General features: G+C 35.8%; 3 protein-coding genes across 9 annotated transcripts in view; 2 read left to right on the top strand and 1 right to left on the bottom strand.

The window, feature by feature from the left end:
- The window catches only part of LOC125505892, a 41,870-nt gene extending 33,334 nt beyond the window's left edge, over positions 1–8,536 (bottom strand). Inside the window, exons 1-3 of one of the 2 annotated variants that reach the window (XM_048670762.1) lie at positions 7,941–8,536; positions 7,793–7,885; positions 7,580–7,694 (exon numbers count right to left, since the gene is read on the bottom strand). In XM_048670762.1, the coding sequence (XP_048526719.1) occupies positions 7,580–7,694; positions 7,793–7,885; positions 7,941–7,980 (248 nt within the window). In that variant the 5' untranslated portion in view covers positions 7,981–8,536. Of the gene's footprint in view, positions 1–7,020; positions 7,705–7,792; positions 7,886–7,940 lie in introns of those variants that run through there. The other variant, XR_007282527.1, reaches the window with a different exon arrangement.
- LOC109541915 (leucine-rich repeat serine/threonine-protein kinase 1) overlaps positions 1–20,255 on the top strand; it is a 444,231-nt gene that overhangs the window by 303,778 nt on the left and 120,198 nt on the right. The window lies entirely within an intron of this gene.
- LOC109539467 (exostosin-2) lies at positions 799–19,497 on the top strand. 2 transcript variants are annotated; one of them, XM_048670751.1, is made up of 8 exons: positions 799–1,559; positions 2,417–2,626; positions 4,982–5,292; positions 13,485–13,720; positions 13,781–13,961; positions 14,019–14,216; positions 14,280–14,521; positions 14,578–19,497. In XM_048670751.1, exons 1-8 carry the CDS (start codon positions 1,018–1,020, stop codon positions 14,797–14,799), a joined length of 2,142 nt encoding a protein of 713 aa, XP_048526708.1. In that variant the 5' UTR covers positions 799–1,017; the 3' UTR covers positions 14,800–19,497. The 2 variants fall into 2 exon arrangements, with proteins under 2 accessions (XP_048526708.1, XP_048526709.1); XM_048670752.1 differs by lacking the exon at positions 2,417–2,626.

The raw sequence follows: 20,255 nt of genomic DNA, 5'->3' as shown, positions 1-20,255 counted from the left end.
GCCATGGCGCCCCCTCGGGGATGTTCCGTTCATTTATGAGTAAGTTGCCTCGTAAGCAGGGCCTAGGTGGCGCTAACGACAATCAAAATCTTGGTATGACCTTGACTATTTGAGTGAGGCCTCCATGAGTCCCAAGAGGAGGAGCCACCCTCAAACCAATTCAATGGGAACTTCCGTAACCACAAAACTAGTTCGGTGGACAAATGCGTTGGTGCCGACGAGAAAAATGGAACCCGCCTTGTGGCTTGTAGCTGGCGTACTTCTCTTTATCTATGGCTGACGTTAGCATAGAATATCCCCCCTTAGCATGAATTATTAATTAGTATGAAACAAATAAATTAATAATAATTTTTCTTAGCACATAATACTTGTACAATTGTGGTTATTTATGAATGATAAAATCTTATATATAAAGATAATTTGGAAGGCTGAGAAGATATTTTTATTTAAAAGAAAGAAAAGTAATTAGTTCGTGAAATTAGTATTAATAATTGTTTTAGCAATACGGATGATGAAGATTTTATTTATTTTTTGTGTATTTATTATTTAATTTTTGTTAACAATGTGTTGTAATGTTTAAAGAAATATTATAAATATACCTATCGCCTCTTATGTTTTTATAGTATTGCTGTAAGTTCATAAAAATTCGAATTTTGAAAAACGTGCGATTTTATGGAGCCCTTAATAATGAAAGACAAATGAGTCTACCGATTTTTTACGATATCTACCGAAAAGTGTCGAGCCGAAACCGAAATTCGATTTTCGGATCTGGCAACCCTGCGGCAATGACAGACTTGTCTTCATCTATGACAGACGACATGTTTATGATTAAAGTAAATATGGGTCGCAATGTCTTTAAAAAGCAGGAGATTCAGTAAAATACGTAATTGTGATTCTTAAATAGTTTGAAGCATATTTACTTGTAAGAGTTATTTATTTTACATCAATTTAAGAACTAAGTGATAGTACCATGATTTTGTTTAAAAGTAGAACAGACGAAGATCCTCTTAATGCAATATGGTGATCTACCCTAAAGACCGCGCTTTTGTGGGAAATATTTCGATAAACATCTTGTCCACTTCGCAGAAAAAGTACAAAAACTTTTTTCTTGCAATTTTGCTGATTTCTGCCTTGATAGTTGGTAGTCTGCCGTTCATAAATTTCTCAAGCATTGAGTCCAAAAAGTTTCATAAAATTAAACTCGACATCGTTAATCATCCCCCTATAGTGAATGTAAAACGAAGTGCCAATGTGGAAAACCCTAGGAATGCAGAATGTACCCACTGGGACTGTTTTAACATTTACCACTGTGGACATACCGGTCACGACCGAATAACAGTTTATGTATATCCTTTAGAGAAATATGTAGACGAAAATGGAGTGCCTGCAGTTGAAAGTGTCTCCAACGAATATTATAGTTTAGTGAAGAGTATTGTGGAGTCCAAATATTACACAGCCAATCCGGAGGAAGCTTGTCTATTTGTTCCATTCTTAGATACTTTGAATGAGGATAGAATTGACTTGAATCTGACTTCCGTAGTCTTAAATCAGTTGCCTTCGTAAGTAATCGCTAAAATACGGTATTTTTCAAACTATCTAATACCTATAGCGCTAACTAACTTAATGCAATTATTTCATATACAATTGCCTGTTTTGTTTAATGTAGGTGTTTTTGTTTCATAATCTTTATAACTAGCAATTGTCTAGGAAACTAGGCCTTCGCGTTTGCGGTTAACAATATGCTCACCTTATAGGAAATCACTTTACCAACAACTTTTCCTAGTGGTGTTTTTTTGCGAATATGCGTTTTTCCACCACTTTGTGCTCCTTGAAATTCATTACTTTTCCACAAGATGCCACAATATTCAGCCATACCGCTTTCTCAGACCATCACATTATCAAACCGATATTTTCTTTATACCTAAGTGTTTAACTTTTTTGTACACATTTTGTAGGTATTTGCAATAAGTTTTGGTTCATTTGTTTAGTTTTTGTTAGGTTTGATTAGTATTGGATAGATTAGTTAACAGCTTTTTTGTTCTTTTTAATAATGTCTATATTTTATGCCTCTATGTCAACTAAAATGGGAATTTACCGACCAAGCTTTGCTATTTACTTTGGAGAAAATTTGATTTGTGCATGTGCATTATTACCATGGTGAAAATTTGATAACATGTTCTAAAGAAGGTATTGAGTGTAGCATGAGTGATAATTATGATGGCGTCCTTTGTTATCTCATGAAAAACTAGTGTATTCCAGTTGACAGAAACCGCAGTTTTTTCAAAAGCCCACTAATATAACTTGTTGGTATAGGAATTTTCTGTATTACCAGCATATTGTTAGCCGCAAAAGTGCGGACATGATCTTCTTGATAATTACCTTCTCATAAATCGTGGTAAGCTGATTCTTTACACAGATGGTCAAATGGAGAAAATCACATTATCTTCAACATGATTTCTGGCAAGGCACCGAATTTCTACCCTGTGCTGGATTTGCAATTGGGAAGCGCAATGATAGCTGGAGCAGGCTTCCATACACATAGTTTTAGGCCAAAGTTTGATATCGCCATTCCAGTGTTTAGTCCGATTGCAAAACTTGCTCAAGTTGATAAGATTGACCATCCCAGGTAACAATAAATTGTTCGTTTAATTTTAGGAATATGTAGGTATGTTATTTATCAGTCATGAAAATCTTCATGCAGCAACACCCAAATTGCATGTGGCTTAATCATTCAGTGGATTATTTTTCAACGGCTGTTTTCTTACGAAGTAAACATTATTTATTTATGTATATATATTTTTATTATAATTTTTTTCTGGGTTTCAGTCAAAGTGGGAAATAAAAATTTTCATATCGTTTATTTCATATAACGTTTCGAGCGAGACAACAGCGCCATCATCAGATTTAAAAATCAACACAAACCCATAATTGGGAAACATTGTCTTGAAACCTCACATTTGTTTTGTGAGGTTTAAAAATGCCTTGACATTGCGTAAAAGTCCGTGCGTAAAAGTAAAACAAATGAACAGTAAAGAAAAGTGCTTCTTTATTTTAACTTCTTCTTCATCGCTTCTGATCGAAAAATGGCACTTTTAGATTCATTCGAGTAAAAATATTATTATCCTATTAGTAATTGATTTTATTAATTTAAAATTACTGTCAGTAATAATTTAGTATATAATTTAGTATTATTGTGGAGCATCATAGAATTCATGTAACTACAGTTAACTTTTCTTCGTATTGTGTACAAATGCGCCTCAAAAAAGGATAAATATGTTTTGATAAATGGGTGTAGTTGAATATAAATGTGGTTTTTCATTCTGATCAACTTTACTTATAACAACTCGATATTATCAAAAATAAAAGTATTTTACTCTTGCGAAAAATTCATATTTTTTGACAAACCTGGTATACGCCTGAGAAAACAACATATGTGTTACTTATGATGATTTTAGGTTTTAGAACATGCAGAACTTTTTCTGAAGAATACAATTTTTGTTAAAAAGACCAATAAAAAGTTTTCTGAATGCTTAAAGTAAATTAGCTATTTGTAAGCAAACTAACTGTTTAACAGCTTTATTTATTTATTTATTTATAACAGCAGAATTATCTTTAGTTTCCTAATAAAATGTTACTGAGATCAGTTTTTCTCTCACACTACTGTTATTTATACATTTTATTTATAGAAATTATCATTTAATGAAACATCTATTAATTAATTCTTATATACAGGGTGATTCAAAATTCGCGTCATTCCTCTGGAGGTGTTGTCTGGGGGTGTCTTGGGAGTACAGAAAAAATAGTAAAATAAATTAATTGTTATTAAAAACTGAGAAATTTGCAAAAAACTATATCAGAAATACGGCAGCAATGTTTTTCAAGGTAAACTCCGGTAATCATGGAATTATACAGAGTGACAATAAGATAGACAAGGATAAACGGTAAATTCAACAAGATAGTTGACTGCGGAACGTTCTTTCGAATTGTCAACCTGTTCTCATAACCTCGAATATTTCTGTTAATAAATAAACCATACAACGCCAAACATTTGAATGGTTAACTCCAAACAAGCTAGTGCCTGTGTAATCTCCTTATTATCCACTCTTATTAAGCAGCTTCTCGTATTCAGTTAATCAACTCCTGCTCCATTTGTATCTCCTTGTGCTGTGTGTATCGTACAAACGTAGGAATGTAGCCCTTTTTCGGTATTTATTTGGTGCTTGGGAAAGTGTCAGTTATTGTGCTCTGAGTGCCCCTGGAAGGCACTGATTCTATTATGCCCAATACTTGTTCCTTTGTGTCTGGAACCCGAATATCTATTGCCGTACACTATCTTCCTGGAACCACTCTCCTCGCCCTTTGTTGGCGTGAGTTTTTTCAGCTTCTGCTATGTTACTGTAGCATTTCCCCTGAACTAATCGCAGATCCGCAAACGTCGTGAAAGGAAATTTAAAGTAAGTCACAGTTTGACAGATTATTGTTATTATTGACAAGGGCTATCCACCTGTAACCATCTGTTAATGACAAAAAACATCATTGCCGCTGTGCCTTTTCATCAAAAAATTATAGAAGAGAACTTTTTTGATATCAAAAATTTTCGTAATTTGAAGCAAAGATCGTAATTTTTCTTTTTGAATGCTTAAGTATTCCAATATACTGCCAATTAAACATGGAACAATTTCAAAATAATGCTTAATAACAAAGTTAAAATTCGATCTTCAACTGTTAATATCTTCTAGAAATTTTCGAAAAAAAACATTTTCAATATTTTTCTCGTACTCCCCGAGGGAGCCTCTATCACCCCTTAGAAGGAATGACGCCAATATTGAATCACCCTGTATAAAAACAGGAATTTTTTTGACAGGAATTAAAGATTTAAATCTCATTTGAATGTTTGTGTATTCGAAAGAAATATGTGATACTTACTACAACCAACTCTGTATTATAAGTCAAGCTTTACATCAAGTGTCCAAATTTTTAGAACTTGGAAGCTTGTTTCATCTCAATTAAACATTGATCCTTATTTCTTGGATGAACTAAACATTCTTAATAAGCATCACCATGGGGAAATATTGATCATGGACCACTGCAAGGTCAGGAGCTACACGAGCCGTTGTCAGGTGGTTTCTATGACCAAGTTTGAGTATCCAAAAGTACTAAAAAACTCCACATTTTGTTTGGTATTTCGAGGACAGAAAATGGGCCAATTTGTCCTGTTGGAAGCCATGGCTGCCAGCTGCATACCTGTGATAATAATGGATGGATATGTTATGCCATTTCATGATGTGATTGGTAAGTTTTTGTTCATATTCAAACAAACATTTTAGAGAAATATTTTAAGGGCTCGCATTATTATGAAAATGTCACATATACCCACAATATTATAGTAGATATTTATCGCACAGGCCAGGCCAATAGAATAAACTTAACGAGGTTCATCTGCTTTGGAATTAGCAACCACATGTGGGTGAAATAATCAACACACACTTATTAATAGAAGTGAAATTCCCTCATAAAATTTCAGCCAACTAGGGTACCTATAAATTTTCATGATTTAACATGGAATCTTATCAGTAGTAGGATTTTGTGCTTCTCTTACTTGGAATACACAGCAATCAACAAACAGATTTTAATAAAACTTTGAGAACTATTACAGTAATATCCAGCCTTTCAGGTTACGTACCTGCAAGATAAGTAACTAATATGTGTAGGATTTGCTATTTCAAAGGCAGTTCATTTTAACATTAACAGTAAAAACACCAAATGCGGTTACCCAGCAATATTTTCGGTTGACAGTTGAGTAGTTGTCAAAATAGAAGGAAGGCGAAGACGAAGGTTCTTGGTGAATTAAATGACGCGAGACGAAAATAAAAAGACGCGAGAGACGAATATAAAAGACGTAAAGGCGAGTGATTAGAGAACAAGTGGTCGCAAGTGGCTGTATTTGGCGTTAATGGATTGCTATAGTTAAAAAGGCGTTTCAATACACCTAGACCACGAAGAGAAAAACTTACATATGTTTTCTCTTAGCAAATGCTGTGAGCTGCTGCGTAAAGCCTAGTTCTCATTAGCGAATTTTTGGAAAAAAATTCCGAATAATCGGACGATTTGACAGGTGTCGGAAGAAGTTGAAATTATTCCAACTTTTTCCGATTATTCGGAAATTCGGAGGGATTTTATAGGTCATGCAAATTCAACGTAATGTTATTACAGAACACATTAGAGAGATTTTCCAACGAAGACCGGAACAAGTAGCGTATTATAATTTATTCAAGAAATGCGTCTTCAAGATCGAGAAAAACATTTCAATTACATGAGAATGTCGAAAGAGTTATTCGATATTTTATTATCAAAGTTATCAATTCAAGTTATTGGACCTCATATTACTAAAAACTGTAAAAGTCGAGATCCTATTCCTGCAGGAGAAAGATTAGCATGCACTTTACGATGTGTACACTTTCAGTGTAGATTTTATTCATTTTTTTCAATCTTAGGCTCAAGCTTCAAGCGTGCTTTACGAATTACCGAAACTTCTTGGTCGAATTTCAAAAATTGAATAAAATTTGCACACTTAAAAATTATTTTCTTCGTTTCTTTAAAATTAAATGTGCTCAATACATATTTGTATATAATTACGTAAATTTATATGTTTCTGGTTTCGGGGGATAGTATGGTTTCCGTGTCCATGCATTTCGTGTGGGCGGAAGAATTCGCAGATCTCCAACCAATAGAAACACTTTCGTATCATCATATCATCATATAAACGGATGCATGAGACACAGCCTTTACTTCTGTGAATTTATTGTTCGTAGCAAGGTATATTTTGCCCAACTACATTAAAAATCACTGCACCTGTAACAGCTACCTTTAAAATGATGTAACGCTGGCAAACACAAACTTAATACTGACCTAGAAACAAAATGGGAACATGTAGGTATATGTATTGACGTTATTAGAAAAAAAACACAGTCATAAATGATAAAAACATTTATTATAGCAGAAACAAGAAAAACAGTCATAAATGATAAACATATTTATAATAACAGAAATAGGAAAGAACAAAGTACACCCTATAAACGATCAACATATATAACAGAAACAGGACAAACAGACGTATAAATGATAAACACGTAAAAGCAAAAACTTCAAAAGCATGTAAAAGGAACAAATAAACAAAATTATTGATGTCAAAATCTGCCTTTCTATAAAATAATAATACGAAAACGACTTATACCATTTGGTGCAAATTTTTGGATGTATTGATCCACTATAGCATTGTTGCGGCTATCTTTCTGCGGCTTAATTTTCGATTTATTAGAAGCAAAATATATTTTCACATATTATAAATAATACATTCCGAAACTACCGTTTTATTACATATATTCGTCATGCAAAGGGCAACAAATTATTGAAATGTTTAAGATTCCATTAAACATTTTTGACGTAGCTGCAATAGGAAAAATGTATTCTATCATATTCTAAACAATTCTAAGTTTTATTGTTTAAAAGATTACTTTCATTCTTTACCCCGAATACGTCTTTCCTGCAACTCTTCCAATTATGCTCATAACGTTTCAATGTCCTCCTCATGCTGCATAGCTTGTAAAATAGAAGTTGTTTCCTTGGGGTCATTCTGTTCCTGCTGGTTACTCCAATCGAATGAAGCAATTCGCTTCTCACATGGCGCGGTAAACCTATTAAATACTTTAGAACAGCGTTTTCTTAAACTTAAGAAAAAGCTTGAACCTACTCTTACTGTAGTTATTACATTTTAATGATTATTAAAACTTACCGATTTCACTATCTACATTATGCGTAGGCTTCGAAAAAGTTGATTCTTGTTCCCGTTCGACAGAAGTAGAATCATCATGAGAAGTTTCTATACCTGATAAGTTTTTTGTTATTATAAACATTTTTTCTGTCAAAAAAAGTATCTCTACCTGTGTGCGGATGTGTCTCCGAATCACTAGCCGATGGCATGCAAATGTTAGGAGCTATAAAACTTTTGGGAATAGCTTTTGTCAGCAGCCTCTTCCTTTCGGGAGTTTGTAATTGAGATACTATAACATGGTTATTGCATACCGAATAACAGTAGTATGAGTTAATTTAGACAATGCTGGATTATTCACAACGTCCATCCAGTGTTGAAACATAATCGCACCATGAGGAAACACGTGGAACCTCACATCCGGATTCCCGTTACGATTTTCGCACGACAAAAATGCACGCTTTATGATAAAGTCAATGCATGATCTGAAGCAATAGATAAATAAGTCAGTGGTATATTTTCCCCTAGTTAACTATATTTTTTAGCACAACTTATAGTATGAACAACAAACTATGAAACAATCACAAGATCACTAGCAAAATCGAGTCCAACACGTGTTCTGCAAGCAGTAAAATGCAATGCAGCTAAATTCTTGTTATATGGCAACTGCTGATCATACATAAAGACGTGCTGCTGATTACAGTGATGATTAACGACAGCCACATGGCGAGTTTCATTTTTCTTCCCGCCAACAACGCGCCTCTTGCATTTGTTATGCCTTATGTTATATCCTCCATCGACTATAAACAGAAATTAACAGATATCGTTTAAATATACCAGAGGTACATATTAATAGATAGAATAGACCTTCCTCTTCTATGAGGTTTGATATGAAAAGTGCGGTGTACTTTGACACGGAACACGTTGAAAAAAACAGAACATCATCAAAACTATCAAATAATGTGTTTTCTCGTAAACTAGTCTATGAACTCGCACATGGTCGCTGTCATCATTATCAAATAACTGATCATTACTTAACACATTCATCATAAAATGGTTTAGTTCACGGAATATACTAATTATTATCGGTTGATAACGACAAATGGGCTTGTTTGCAACAAAATACTGCAACTGCAAAATTATGCAATATCAGTTCTGTTTGAGGTGACTTTAGGTTCCACTTAAGCGGCACTTCATCTTCCCCTTAAATTATTTGCCTGTTACGGTTCGCCTTAACGCTAGGTGACAGTGGTGCAAACGAATTCTGTCACTTAACTGTCACTCTTATGTTAAGGTGAGCCTTAGGTTCACTGGTGCAAATGGCTGTAAGAATCAACAGTATAGATAAAGACAATGCACGTAACCAAACCTCTAACGTGCTCTGACCATAGAGAAAATGAAATAGCATATACGAGATTGCCTAATTGCAATGTTGGGATTGTGGCAACACCGTAGGCTGAAGAGTAGTAGTTGGCACCTAGACTCTAGTTGAAACTTACACGTTGAGCAAAGTTTCTAATGGATAGTTGACGATTTTCAAGGAGCAGGTGGATTGTTTCGCGGAGTATTGAGCTCAGTAGCGAGATTTAAAGATTTATTTGAAAAATAGGGAGTAGTGAACAACTAATTAAGAACACAAAATCGGGTAACTCCGTGCCTTCTTAAATACTCCCCTCTATTCTGCTTCTCAGTAAAAGATTCGAATACATGCAATGACGAACACTTAGTAATAATTCGTAACATGGACGACGGGGGAGAGTCCTCTGACCCTCCAGAAAGGGGCAGAAATGCGTACAAAATTACCCATTTCAAAGACACAGATGTAGAACCTTAGATGGTAATGGAAAGCACGAAACCAGACGTAACGAGCTTATATCCGATTAAATTAGGGCGAAAATTGCAGGAAAGCAATGTCGCTGACATAGACAAAATAACTAGGGAAGGAAAAAACAGGCTGGGTATTGAATTTTTGACATCCAAATCAGCTAACCATTTTGTCGACTCTCCACTCGTAATTCAAGAAAATCTAAATGTCCCTAATAGTTTGGTCACATGTAGAGCGGTAGTAAGAGGTATACCAGAGGATATGTCCCCAAAGGAAATAGTAGCGAGCGCAAAGGCAGAAGCCCAAGTAATAGCGGCTAGATATATCAACCGACGGAAAAAATGTAGATGGACAGGTAAACTACGTACTTACGAACACGGTAATTCTATCCTTTGAGGGTCAAAGAATACCAAGGCACGTAGATTTTAATTACTATAGAGCTAAGACCCTCATTTATATATCAACTGTATGTCAATGCAGGAACTGCCTGAGGTGTGGATACTACGGCTCAATCTGCACAAGTCAAACAAGATGCGAGAAATGTCTGGGAGAACATAAGAAAGAACAATGTCGTGCAGAAACTCAAACTTGTGCTTATTGCGATAGCAATCACTCTTCACTAAGCTGCGAATGCCCAGAAAGTAAAGGCAAAGAACAATTGAGGAACAAACGGCAACGTATAACATACCATATTTTGAAGCCAGAGCTAAATGCCCAAAAACATACACGTCCCGACAAAGCAATGATACACTGACAACCAAGGGGATAAGAAATAATTAGATAAACGAACAATTCCATAGGCACCCGAATAACTTTCCAAATACGCTGATGAATCACCGTCAAGAGCGGTACATAGAAATGAGCGAACGACGTCAAGAAATACAACGTCAAAGAACTACGAATCAGAGAACTTACGCCCATACAGTAACATCAATGAGTGCGAAAAGGAAACCCCAACCATCAAACAAATCGCCCATAGGAAGGAAACGAAATCTACTAGAATTGACGTATCCATCCGGCCCAAGAACTCCCAGGTCAAACCCTCACTTTTCCAGTATTTAGAGAAAAGCAAAGAACCAATAGGGACCATAAACCTAGCGTAATTGGTGAAAAACATTCAAGAAGAAGCACACAAAAAGGTAGACGAGTATATACAGACCCTAAACTTTTAATGAACCCATACAAAGCAGATGTTGTCATGATTAACGAAACTCACCTAACACCAAGACATATCTTTAAATTATCTAACTACACTATCATTAGAGAAGATAGACATGATGGAAGTGGCGGTATAGCAACTATAATTAACAAAAACATTTCTTTTCATAGACTGCCCATCCAAGCAAACCTTTTGCTTTTTAAATGCCTATAGTTTTTTCAAACTATAGGCATTAAAATAGAAATTCTGAACATCGTAAATTTATATTGTCCACCAAGCATAATGCCTAGCAGCCAAGACTATATAATTTTTTCTCAAACATTTGATGGACTCACAATAATCTCGGGGGCCTTCAATGCTCAACATGAGTTATGGGGATCGACAAGAACCAACACAGCAGGACGAAACCTATTGAATGCACTGGAAAATATAAACATGGTCATTTTAAATGACGGGAATAGAACTAGGCTGACACCAGCAGGGCTAAGCTGCCCAGACTTGACGCTGGCAACTACAGATATCGCTCATAAACTTACTTGGTTCACACATGGCGATTCCTGTTTTAGTGACCACATACCTTTAATAACTACCGTCGTAAATCAGCTTCCGACCAGAGAGGAAACAACACATAAAAAATGGAACACAAACAGGCAAACTATAAGAAGTACACAAACACACTAAAACTAGAAAAGTGTCCACAGACATATCAAAGCTGGATAAATATAATAACTAACTAAATCTGCAGGATTCAGTCCCTAGAAGAACAACTAGAATAGGAAACACAGGTTACAAAGCGAACCATGGTTAGAGAATCTACTGAATAGCCTCACAGAATCAGACAAGCCCATCCTTCAAACACACAACAGATAATACAGAAACAGAGAACGGCTCTCTCCCATACACAGAGGAAATAATAGCCTGAAACAACACCAGGAATGGACGACATACCGAAGAGTTTCCTGAGGAACCTACCGGACACACACATTGAATATATCCAAAGGCTCTTCAATGGAATATTAAACGCTAATACAGACATTCCAGAGGAATGGAAACACCAACTAATAATTCCTGTTCTTAAACCAAACAAAGGCCCAAACAACCACACAAACTATAGACCGATAATACTAAGCCTTCAGAAACATCCGAATAAAGGATCGAAACGTCTCCCATTTTTAAGTAATAAAATGAATTTTTAATCTAGTCTCAAAACATGATATCAAAATATATTTATTAAGTTGTGAGGACGCCACCAAACACGTAAGGTGTTACTTATCATATTATTTGAAATTTCAGAAATTTGCGCTATAATTCCCTGCCTAATGACCTTCTATCTGTTGGTGTTTTGAAGGTTCCATTGATAATAGTCGAGTCTGAATTACACTGCAGTGACTAAACTGAAATGATTGCAACTAATTTTAAGAATCAATCAGTAATATTGTAGTGGCGTCCGGGAAATTGGGGAGAAAAGGAGAACGTTAAAAGAAAAGAACAGAGGAAATGTCCCTGCTCGGGCGCCATTTTTGTAATGGCGTCCGGGACACTGAAAAAAGAAAAGAAAACGGGGAGTTCGGGAAAACTTGAAAGAAGTACAGTAGAGACGTCCTTGCTCGGGCGCCATATTTGTAATGGCGTCCGGGGAATCGGAGAAAAAGAAAAATGTTACTCCGTGAACTTACCTTTCAAATTTAGGATTTAATGCTGGTAACCTAGCATGTTCAGACTTGAAGGGGCTTTCGGAAATCTCGGGCGCCAGCTATCAGGATCAGGATTTACGTGCTGATGGCCCCACAGCGAGGGTAGCTTTTATTAGTATTAGTATTGTAACGGAAATGGCCTGGGGTACTTACGTTTGGAACGGGGGATCGAAATTCATGGTATTTCAGTAAATGGGGCCCAAATGGGGCTCCCATTTGGGCCCCCTGTCAAATATGACACTGACAAGCGGGAAATTTTGCACCTGGGCTGGAGATTTCGAGAACTTTCTGGGTTACCTGGAGGAAACTATATAAGCGACGACGAGAACCAGACGGAAGGAAGTGAAGTGACAGCAGCGTCCGAGTGCAGAAGAGGTTAAACCCCGCGAGTCGGAAGAGCGAGCTTTCGGTCTGTTATTGTTATTGTTTGTGATAATTTGTGTGGTAATTTGGTCTGGCGTGTAGTTGAGAGAACGGTGAGTAGAGCGAGAGGACTCTCGGTGAAGGCGAGAGAACTCTCCGTGAAGCCGAGAGAACTCTCTAAAACTGGCTTGTGCTGGCCCTTAAATACCCTTTTCGCGTGTCTCCCTACTGCCTAGTTTTTGACTTGGTAGTAGGAGCTCTTCATGGTAGTGTGAGCCTTTTATGGTAGGGATTGTTCTCGAAAATTCGCGGCGTACGTGCGCGGTATGGGTGCGGTTGAAAACTAATATTCAAAAAGTAAATAACTAGCTGGATACCGGGGGCCCTAAAAAATCAACATTTACATATTTTTGGCTGAAATTTGCGGGATAGAAAGAACCTTTGGTCGACCTTCGATGAAATCGTTCGCTGAATCCGGCCTGGCATTCAGCAATTGCTACAATCGCAAATACAATCTAACACGCAAATAAATATGCTTTTATTGGGCCCTTGAAAATGAAAATTTGCCTGGCGTTGGTTTTAAATTAACCGGAAAGATAGAAAATTTTAGTAACCTTTGTTACAATATTTAGTATTCTTGTTTTAATATTTTTATTAACTGATGTTTCTTTTTAGACTGGAATCGAATTGCCATATTTATAATGGAGAGTCATATGAGCACCTTAATTGACGTAATTGACGAACTGTCGAATAAAAAGATTATGGAAATGCAAAAATCTGTGATGTTTGTGTACGAAAAATATTTTTCTTCAATGGAAAAAATTGCTTTAACGACATTAGATATAGTCCAAGATAGAGTCTACCGCCATAAAGGAAGAACTTATGATGAACTGAATTTATTACCGTCTGAAGTAAGTTATCAATTTGTAAGTAAATGTCTCTGTAAAAGCTCAATCTTACTACAATTTTAGATAAATTATAATCCTCTGTACTTCCCGATAACAGCTTCGCGATCTATGGGTTTTACAGCGGTGATTTTAACTTATGATCGTGTTCAAAGTCTTTATACTTTGATCGAACGGTTAGCCAAAGTTCCTAGTTTAATGAAAATTGTCGTTGTTTGGAATAATCAGAAAAAGGATCCTCCTTCTAGTGAGTGTACTTATTTGTGGTTTTTATTATGTTGACTTATCTAGGTCATTATTATAGTGTCACAATTTCCAAAGATTTCAAAAGCAATGAACATTATTAAAACCAAAGCGAATAAATTATCAAATAGATTTTATCCTTACCGGGAAATAGAGACTGAGGCGATTTTACACATTGACGACGATATAGTAATGTTAACTTCAGACGAAATTGAATTTGCCTTCGAAGTTTGGAGAGAGTTTCCAGACCGAATTGTCGGTGAGTTGTTTGAAGTTCCTTTAACTAAGAATTCATTGATAACTATTAGTTTATTCTTACAAGGGTTTCCTTCAAGAACGCACTTGTGGGACAATGTAACCAACTCATGGAAATACGAGTCAGAATGGTTAAACGAGATTTCTATGGTTTTGACTGGAGCAGCTTTTTTGCATAAATACTGGAGTTATTTGTATACGGTCACATTGCCATCCAATATAAAAGACTGGGTAGATGATAATATGAATTGCGAAGATATAGCCATGAATTTTCTGGTAGCAAACACTACCAACAAACCTCCAATAAAAGTTAGTATTTGACTGGTGCTGCCTTACATTTTATATTAATCGTATCTATTTTGTAGGTGACACCGAGGAAGAAGTTCAAATGTCCAGAATGTGTCAACAATGAAATGTTATCGGCTGATATAGGGCACATGGTAGCTAGATCGCAATGCGTTGATCGATTTACGAAGATTTTTGGCCGCATGCCCTTAAAATCAGTCGAATTCCGAGCAGATCCCGTTTTGTTCAAAGATGTATTCCTGGAGAAACTAAAACGTTTCAATAATATAGGTAGTCTGTAATTATGTGATGTCTAGGATTATGAGTTTGCCCTGTATTATTGTTTATATTTGTCTATGCAGCTCGAACTAGTGTTTATAATACAGTAATGTATGGAACAGAAAGGTTGCAGAGCCTGTTCGGTTTGCCGAAACTTCCGGATTACAGAATTTCTAATAAATGATATCTATAATTCGAACACCTTCGGTATATAAATACCCAAGTAGGTGCCTTTCTTAACCGTATAAGGGGGTACATACTATGTATCACAAAAAACACTCAATGGCCTTTATTTAAAAATATTTATTTTTAATGAAATCTAAATAAACAAAAACTTTTATATATACTCCCTACGCTATAACTATGGTCGCACGTCATCAATCGTCTGTCGAGCGCTTTTGCGGTACCCGCCATAAATTATACAGAGTAACCGCCGCCATCGATATCTGGCAAACTGTAATTCGGAGATGTTTGAAAATTTCAGTGTGCCGAAGGAATTGGGGCAAGCGATCTAAAGTATTTTCAAGATGACCACACTTCCGGTTATACCGGAAGTATGTTTCAACTTGCTTATTTGAAATGGAATATATTACATTTTTAAATTCTACTCTCAATTCTAAATATATTTCATGGGTAATATCTTAGTCTAACCTATTATACCTAAGTCTAACCGATTTTGATATATTTGAAATTTTATGTAAAAAATTTGAGTTGCAGCCATTTGATTAACTATTCATTCCTCCTATAAGGGAATATGTATATAATCGTTGAAAAGGACTTACTTTCAGGGAATTTCGACATTTGATAACTATTAGTACAAAGTGTTAAAAAATTATTAGGATAAGTTTGTGTTAAGTTGTCTATTACAAAAGTTTTTAGTTTTCGAAATATTGTCAATTAAATGTTTTTCATTACTATTTTGTCGCATCTCATTTTAAATGCATTCACTCTTAGTTGCCATGACGGGATTTTCCATTTTCAAAACAAGAAAATGCTAAAGGAATATTTGCACTTACCGTTTGAAAATAATTAATAATTATGCCTGGACGCTTAAATTATTTGAACTTATTATTTATGGAAAATGTGATAAAGTTATATAAAGAACATCTGACACATTTGCCATTCGATATCCACAAAAACAGAAGCCTTCAGGCTGTGCTGTTAAACAAATTATAGAAAATTTCAAGAATTTTGAATACGTCTAAATAACAGTGCATTGTTCTATTTATCAGGTCAACTAGAAGCTGTAGAACTGTAGCTTAAAAAAAACTTGTTTTTGTTCTTGATATAATTATAATGGATATAATCGGTATTTACGTAACCAGTAGGATATGACTACTATTAACATAAGTGCGTTACTAATATATTATCCTACGTGTTACGTACAATATTTTATCTACAACTATAATGATTATTTAAGTAAAAACAATTAGTTATAAAATCGAATACAGAACACACGTAATAAAAATTTGTCATTGTCATGAGAATCATTGTCAAAGTTGCGTCTTAAAATTATACCTTTTCTAATGAGTTCCAGCGATGATCTGCCATGTGTAATTGAGAACGAAGCTTTTAATGTTGTTTCGGATCTTGTGCCAGGGAAGCCACGGAAGAAATATCGGGAGGCTTTTGATCGGTACCATAAATGGTCCAGTGAACGAGGTACCTACTCAACTTAACAAGCGCGAATGGATATTAGTATATTTTAACAAAGTAAGCAAAAGAGATAAACCCTCATCCCTTTGGTGCTCGATGTTCTTTGAGTGTGTATCTTCCGTTCACTGCGCCATTTCTGGTACTGATCAAAAGCTTCTTGGCATTTACTTCTTCCGTGATTTATCTGGCACAAGATCCGAAACAACATTTAAAGCTTTGTTCTCAATATCAGATGGCAGATCATCGCTTGAACTTATTTTAAAATGTGCAATTTTAAGTCACAACGTTGACAATAATCGACATATTTATTACCACACTATTGCGGTATTAAACATCATTATGACATTTGAGAGGGTGCCAAGTCATAGTGATTTTATAACAGTTGTAGATAATACTAACTAATAATATACAGCGTGTAACAATGATTTAGGTTCACCCACTTCTTTCGCCTTAACTCAAAAACTACCGAACCAAATTAGCTCATCTTTTTAGGAAATATGGTATATGGCCAGTAAACTTGTGGCGAATGTCATTTAGACAGCTTTTCTTTCAAACACACAATCATTGTTTTTTCAAATGTACGAATTATCAGACAGTAACAATGATTTAGGTTCACTTGTAAAAATCGTAAGTTTATTTAATTTTGTCCTGATTTTTTTTGTTTTATAGTGTTATTAGCACGTTTTTAGAGCGTGGGAAAGGCAAAAGTATTAAATTACGAGGTGAAAAGTAGAGCCCGAGCTTATAAACAAGTTGGAATGACCCATCGTGAAATTGCTCAGCAGATTGGCCATTCTCTCAACGTTGTGAACAATTTGTTCCGATTAGGCGACGAATACGGAAAGAAGAAGGCTCCGGGAAGAATCCCAATTCTCTCGGCACGCGCAAAAAGACGGATTAGAGCTGCAGCAGCAAATTCAACCAAGGGAACCCGGCGGCTTCAGAAAGAATTTGCGCCAAATGTGTCGCATGAAACGGTCTGGAGAGCTTTAAAAGAGTACCCCAATCTTTATTATGAGAAAATGAAGTCGACTCCATCGCTAAGCAAAATCAGCTTCTAAGTTCTAAATAAGCTTCTAAATGATCAAGAGTTCTTTGAACAGAGTTCTTGATGCCGACTATCTTCTGTCGAATTCTTGTTAGAAGAATAAGTTTAATAAGTTAATTGGCCTTCGCAATCGGAGTTGTGATTTTCTCCTGTAATATTAGCAACGATCTCTTCATCTTCTGAGATTTTTATACCTAAATTTTAATACTCCAACCAAGACATTTGAAGGAAAAAGAGTTTCCATGGACTTGCTTTTAAGATTCCGCTAACGCAAACACATTATTTTTCAGCGACACGTTCTTCAAACGATGCACAATGTTTTATCTTCTTGTAAAAGTACCTCCTGCTGTAATCTTTTACGATATATGTAACTTACATTTTGGATCACATCCTGGTTTATCAGCTAAATCAGGGCGTTTCAATAGGGTACTTACATAAAATTTATTTTTGATTGCGAACATACTAGAATTCAAGCTTTGTTGCATATAAGTACACTACAAAAAAAAATCCCAAAACGCCGGCACCACGCGAACCAAATGGCGTTCTGGCGCGCTAAATACAATTTGAAATTTATTATGCTTACCTTGAAAGTAATGTAAAATCGAAAAAAAATTGTAGAAGAGTTAGTTGACCACAAATGAACAAAAATGTGAATGAACAACATTACTTGAATATTACCGTCATGGTTGGCAGTTCTTGGTCTGGCCTGTGGCCTGAAGCATTATCCAATAATAAACGAGCTTTCTCTTCAAAATTGCTGTTTCGAAGATGCTTTCTTACGCTTTGTGCGAATTCATCGTGCAACCATTCCTTGAAGATATCTTGATTAATCTTAACTTTTCTGGTTTGACACCAGACAGGTGGGTGGATGTTTTTGAATGGTCTTGGATTTTTTGATTTGCCGATCACAAGTAATCGCACTTTGTGTCGGCCAGTTGCGTTTGCTTAAGACACAAATGCAATTCGATCTTTACTGACTTTTACACCCGGTGCACCCTTTTCGTGTGTATGTACTGATATCATTTCAGGCAGGCAGCGCCAGTATCAACCAGATTAGAACCTAGAAAGTGTTCCAAGGCAATTTAGTCACTCGACAACATCTCTCCGGTAACTTTCAGGGAGCATATTCCAAATTTACGCTTGAAGCCATCCTCTACTAGCTTCGAAGTTGACTCCTTCGCCATATTTAATTTCTGTGAAATACTGGCTTCCTGGCCCTATTTCAGTACGCGACACATAACAAGGAATTTCGGTTTTATCTTTCTTGATATCGAATATTGTTGACTTGTCGAAATTAAAGCGTACAGCCAGAGACGTGACCGAACATCGAGACTCTAGCTCACGTAAAATTTAAGCTTTTTGTTCAAGTGTTAATGTAACATGGTTTCGTTTAGAAGCCATTGTTTAAGTTGAATATGAACAGCCATCAGCGTACTGACAAAACAACTAAACGGCGCGAGTTACATATGTAGTATCCGCCGATACTGCATGGGAACCGCTGACACAGCAGCCATCATCCGCTGGAAGTCATCAAGGTCCAACAGTTCACACCTGAACGTGAGAACTGTTGACAAAAGACTTTAACACAAGTTTACATTTTTAAGTTCAGCAATAATTATTTCATTCTTGCTCTGAATTCTCAGCTGACTAGTTGTAGTACAGAAATAAACCTTTTTTAAAAAAGTCTGTTCGTCGTTTAACACACGCAATTCGCGTCACCTACATCCAATACAACAAAATTCAGTGTTCAGAGTATGGATATCATTTTACAAAATTGGACATTCGGATTACAGTGTAGTGCGGCTCATAGGGGGTTCCGACTATGCATACATTACTGTATTTCACTTTGGATTTCTACTTATTAACGAATGGTTGTATTCTTGTTTCTGACGGCCGATTGCACCGCTGCAACTTAATCCAGCGTTTATTTAAGCCATAGTTAGTTATTTTAACCTGAGGTAAAAATATAATGTCTTGCACCGTTGTTTTGAAGGCTAAGATTAAAGATAAACCAGGATTTAGGGATTTTTATTTTATTTCATGATTTTTCATACATATATAGGGTCGGTCTTTGGAAGCTTACACTAGAAGTATCTGATTATCTGAAATATTTTCAGGTCGATACTACTTCCGGTTATAGGTAAGTAGGTATTTCACTTGCTTAATTTAAATGGAACAGGCATTATTACATTTTTGGATTCTCTGATTGAGTGAAATTGAACAAAACCACTATTGAATGTAACAAAATACAATAAAACTATATCGTAAAGTACAATATAACTCTAAGGTGGAATAACAATACAAGGTTCTCTCATTTTACAACTCTTGCCGATAGAGGCGCTGGTGTAGGAGCTTCCAAAAACCGAAGTAAGTTGAATGTATTAAACCGGCGCTACACGATGCGTCGAACATTCGTTCCAACATTGGACCGAACATTTGAGTCAAAAAGTTCGACAGTTCGTGCGGCAAATGTATCTGCTACACGGTGTGTCGAATGCTTGAAGCAAAATTCCTATTGAATTGTGGTTCAAACGTTTGTCTACATTCGTCAATATGCAGGATACTGCTGACGCTGCAGTTATAGCCGCAGGGGTGCGAGTTTTTAGTTGTGTGATTTGTTTACTCAACGTCATTTTGAAACTCATTTTTTAACACTTTACATTAATAGTTATCAAAATTTTGTCGAAATTCCATTAAAGTAATTTTCAACAAGAACGCACGCAATTCTGATTTATTTTCCTGATTGCGTGTACTTATTAGGATATTCTTATCTTT

Source organism: Dendroctonus ponderosae, unplaced genomic scaffold (genome assembly GCF_020466585.1).
Source record: "Dendroctonus ponderosae isolate FM_Combo_2020 unplaced genomic scaffold, Dpon_F_20191213v2 Dpon_F_20191213_1, whole genome shotgun sequence".
In the NCBI taxonomy this organism is placed as follows: domain Eukaryota; kingdom Metazoa; phylum Arthropoda; class Insecta; order Coleoptera; family Curculionidae; genus Dendroctonus; species Dendroctonus ponderosae.
The sequence above is the reverse complement of the archived record's forward strand: the minus strand, read 5'-3'. Positions and strand labels throughout refer to the sequence as shown.

Bases quoted from the DNA above. Each gene is read 5' to 3' on its own strand.
- LOC109539467 (XM_048670751.1), top strand. From the start codon at position 1,018: ATGGTGATCTACCCTAAAGACCGCGCTTTTGTGGGAAATATTTCGATA. The intron at 1,560-2,416 runs GTAAGTAATCGC...TTCTTTACACAG, and splicing joins GTCTTAAATCAGTTGCCTTC to ATGGTCAAATGGAGAAAATC. The intron at 13,721-13,780 runs GTAAGTTATCAA...CTACAATTTTAG, and splicing joins TGAATTTATTACCGTCTGAA to ATAAATTATAATCCTCTGTA.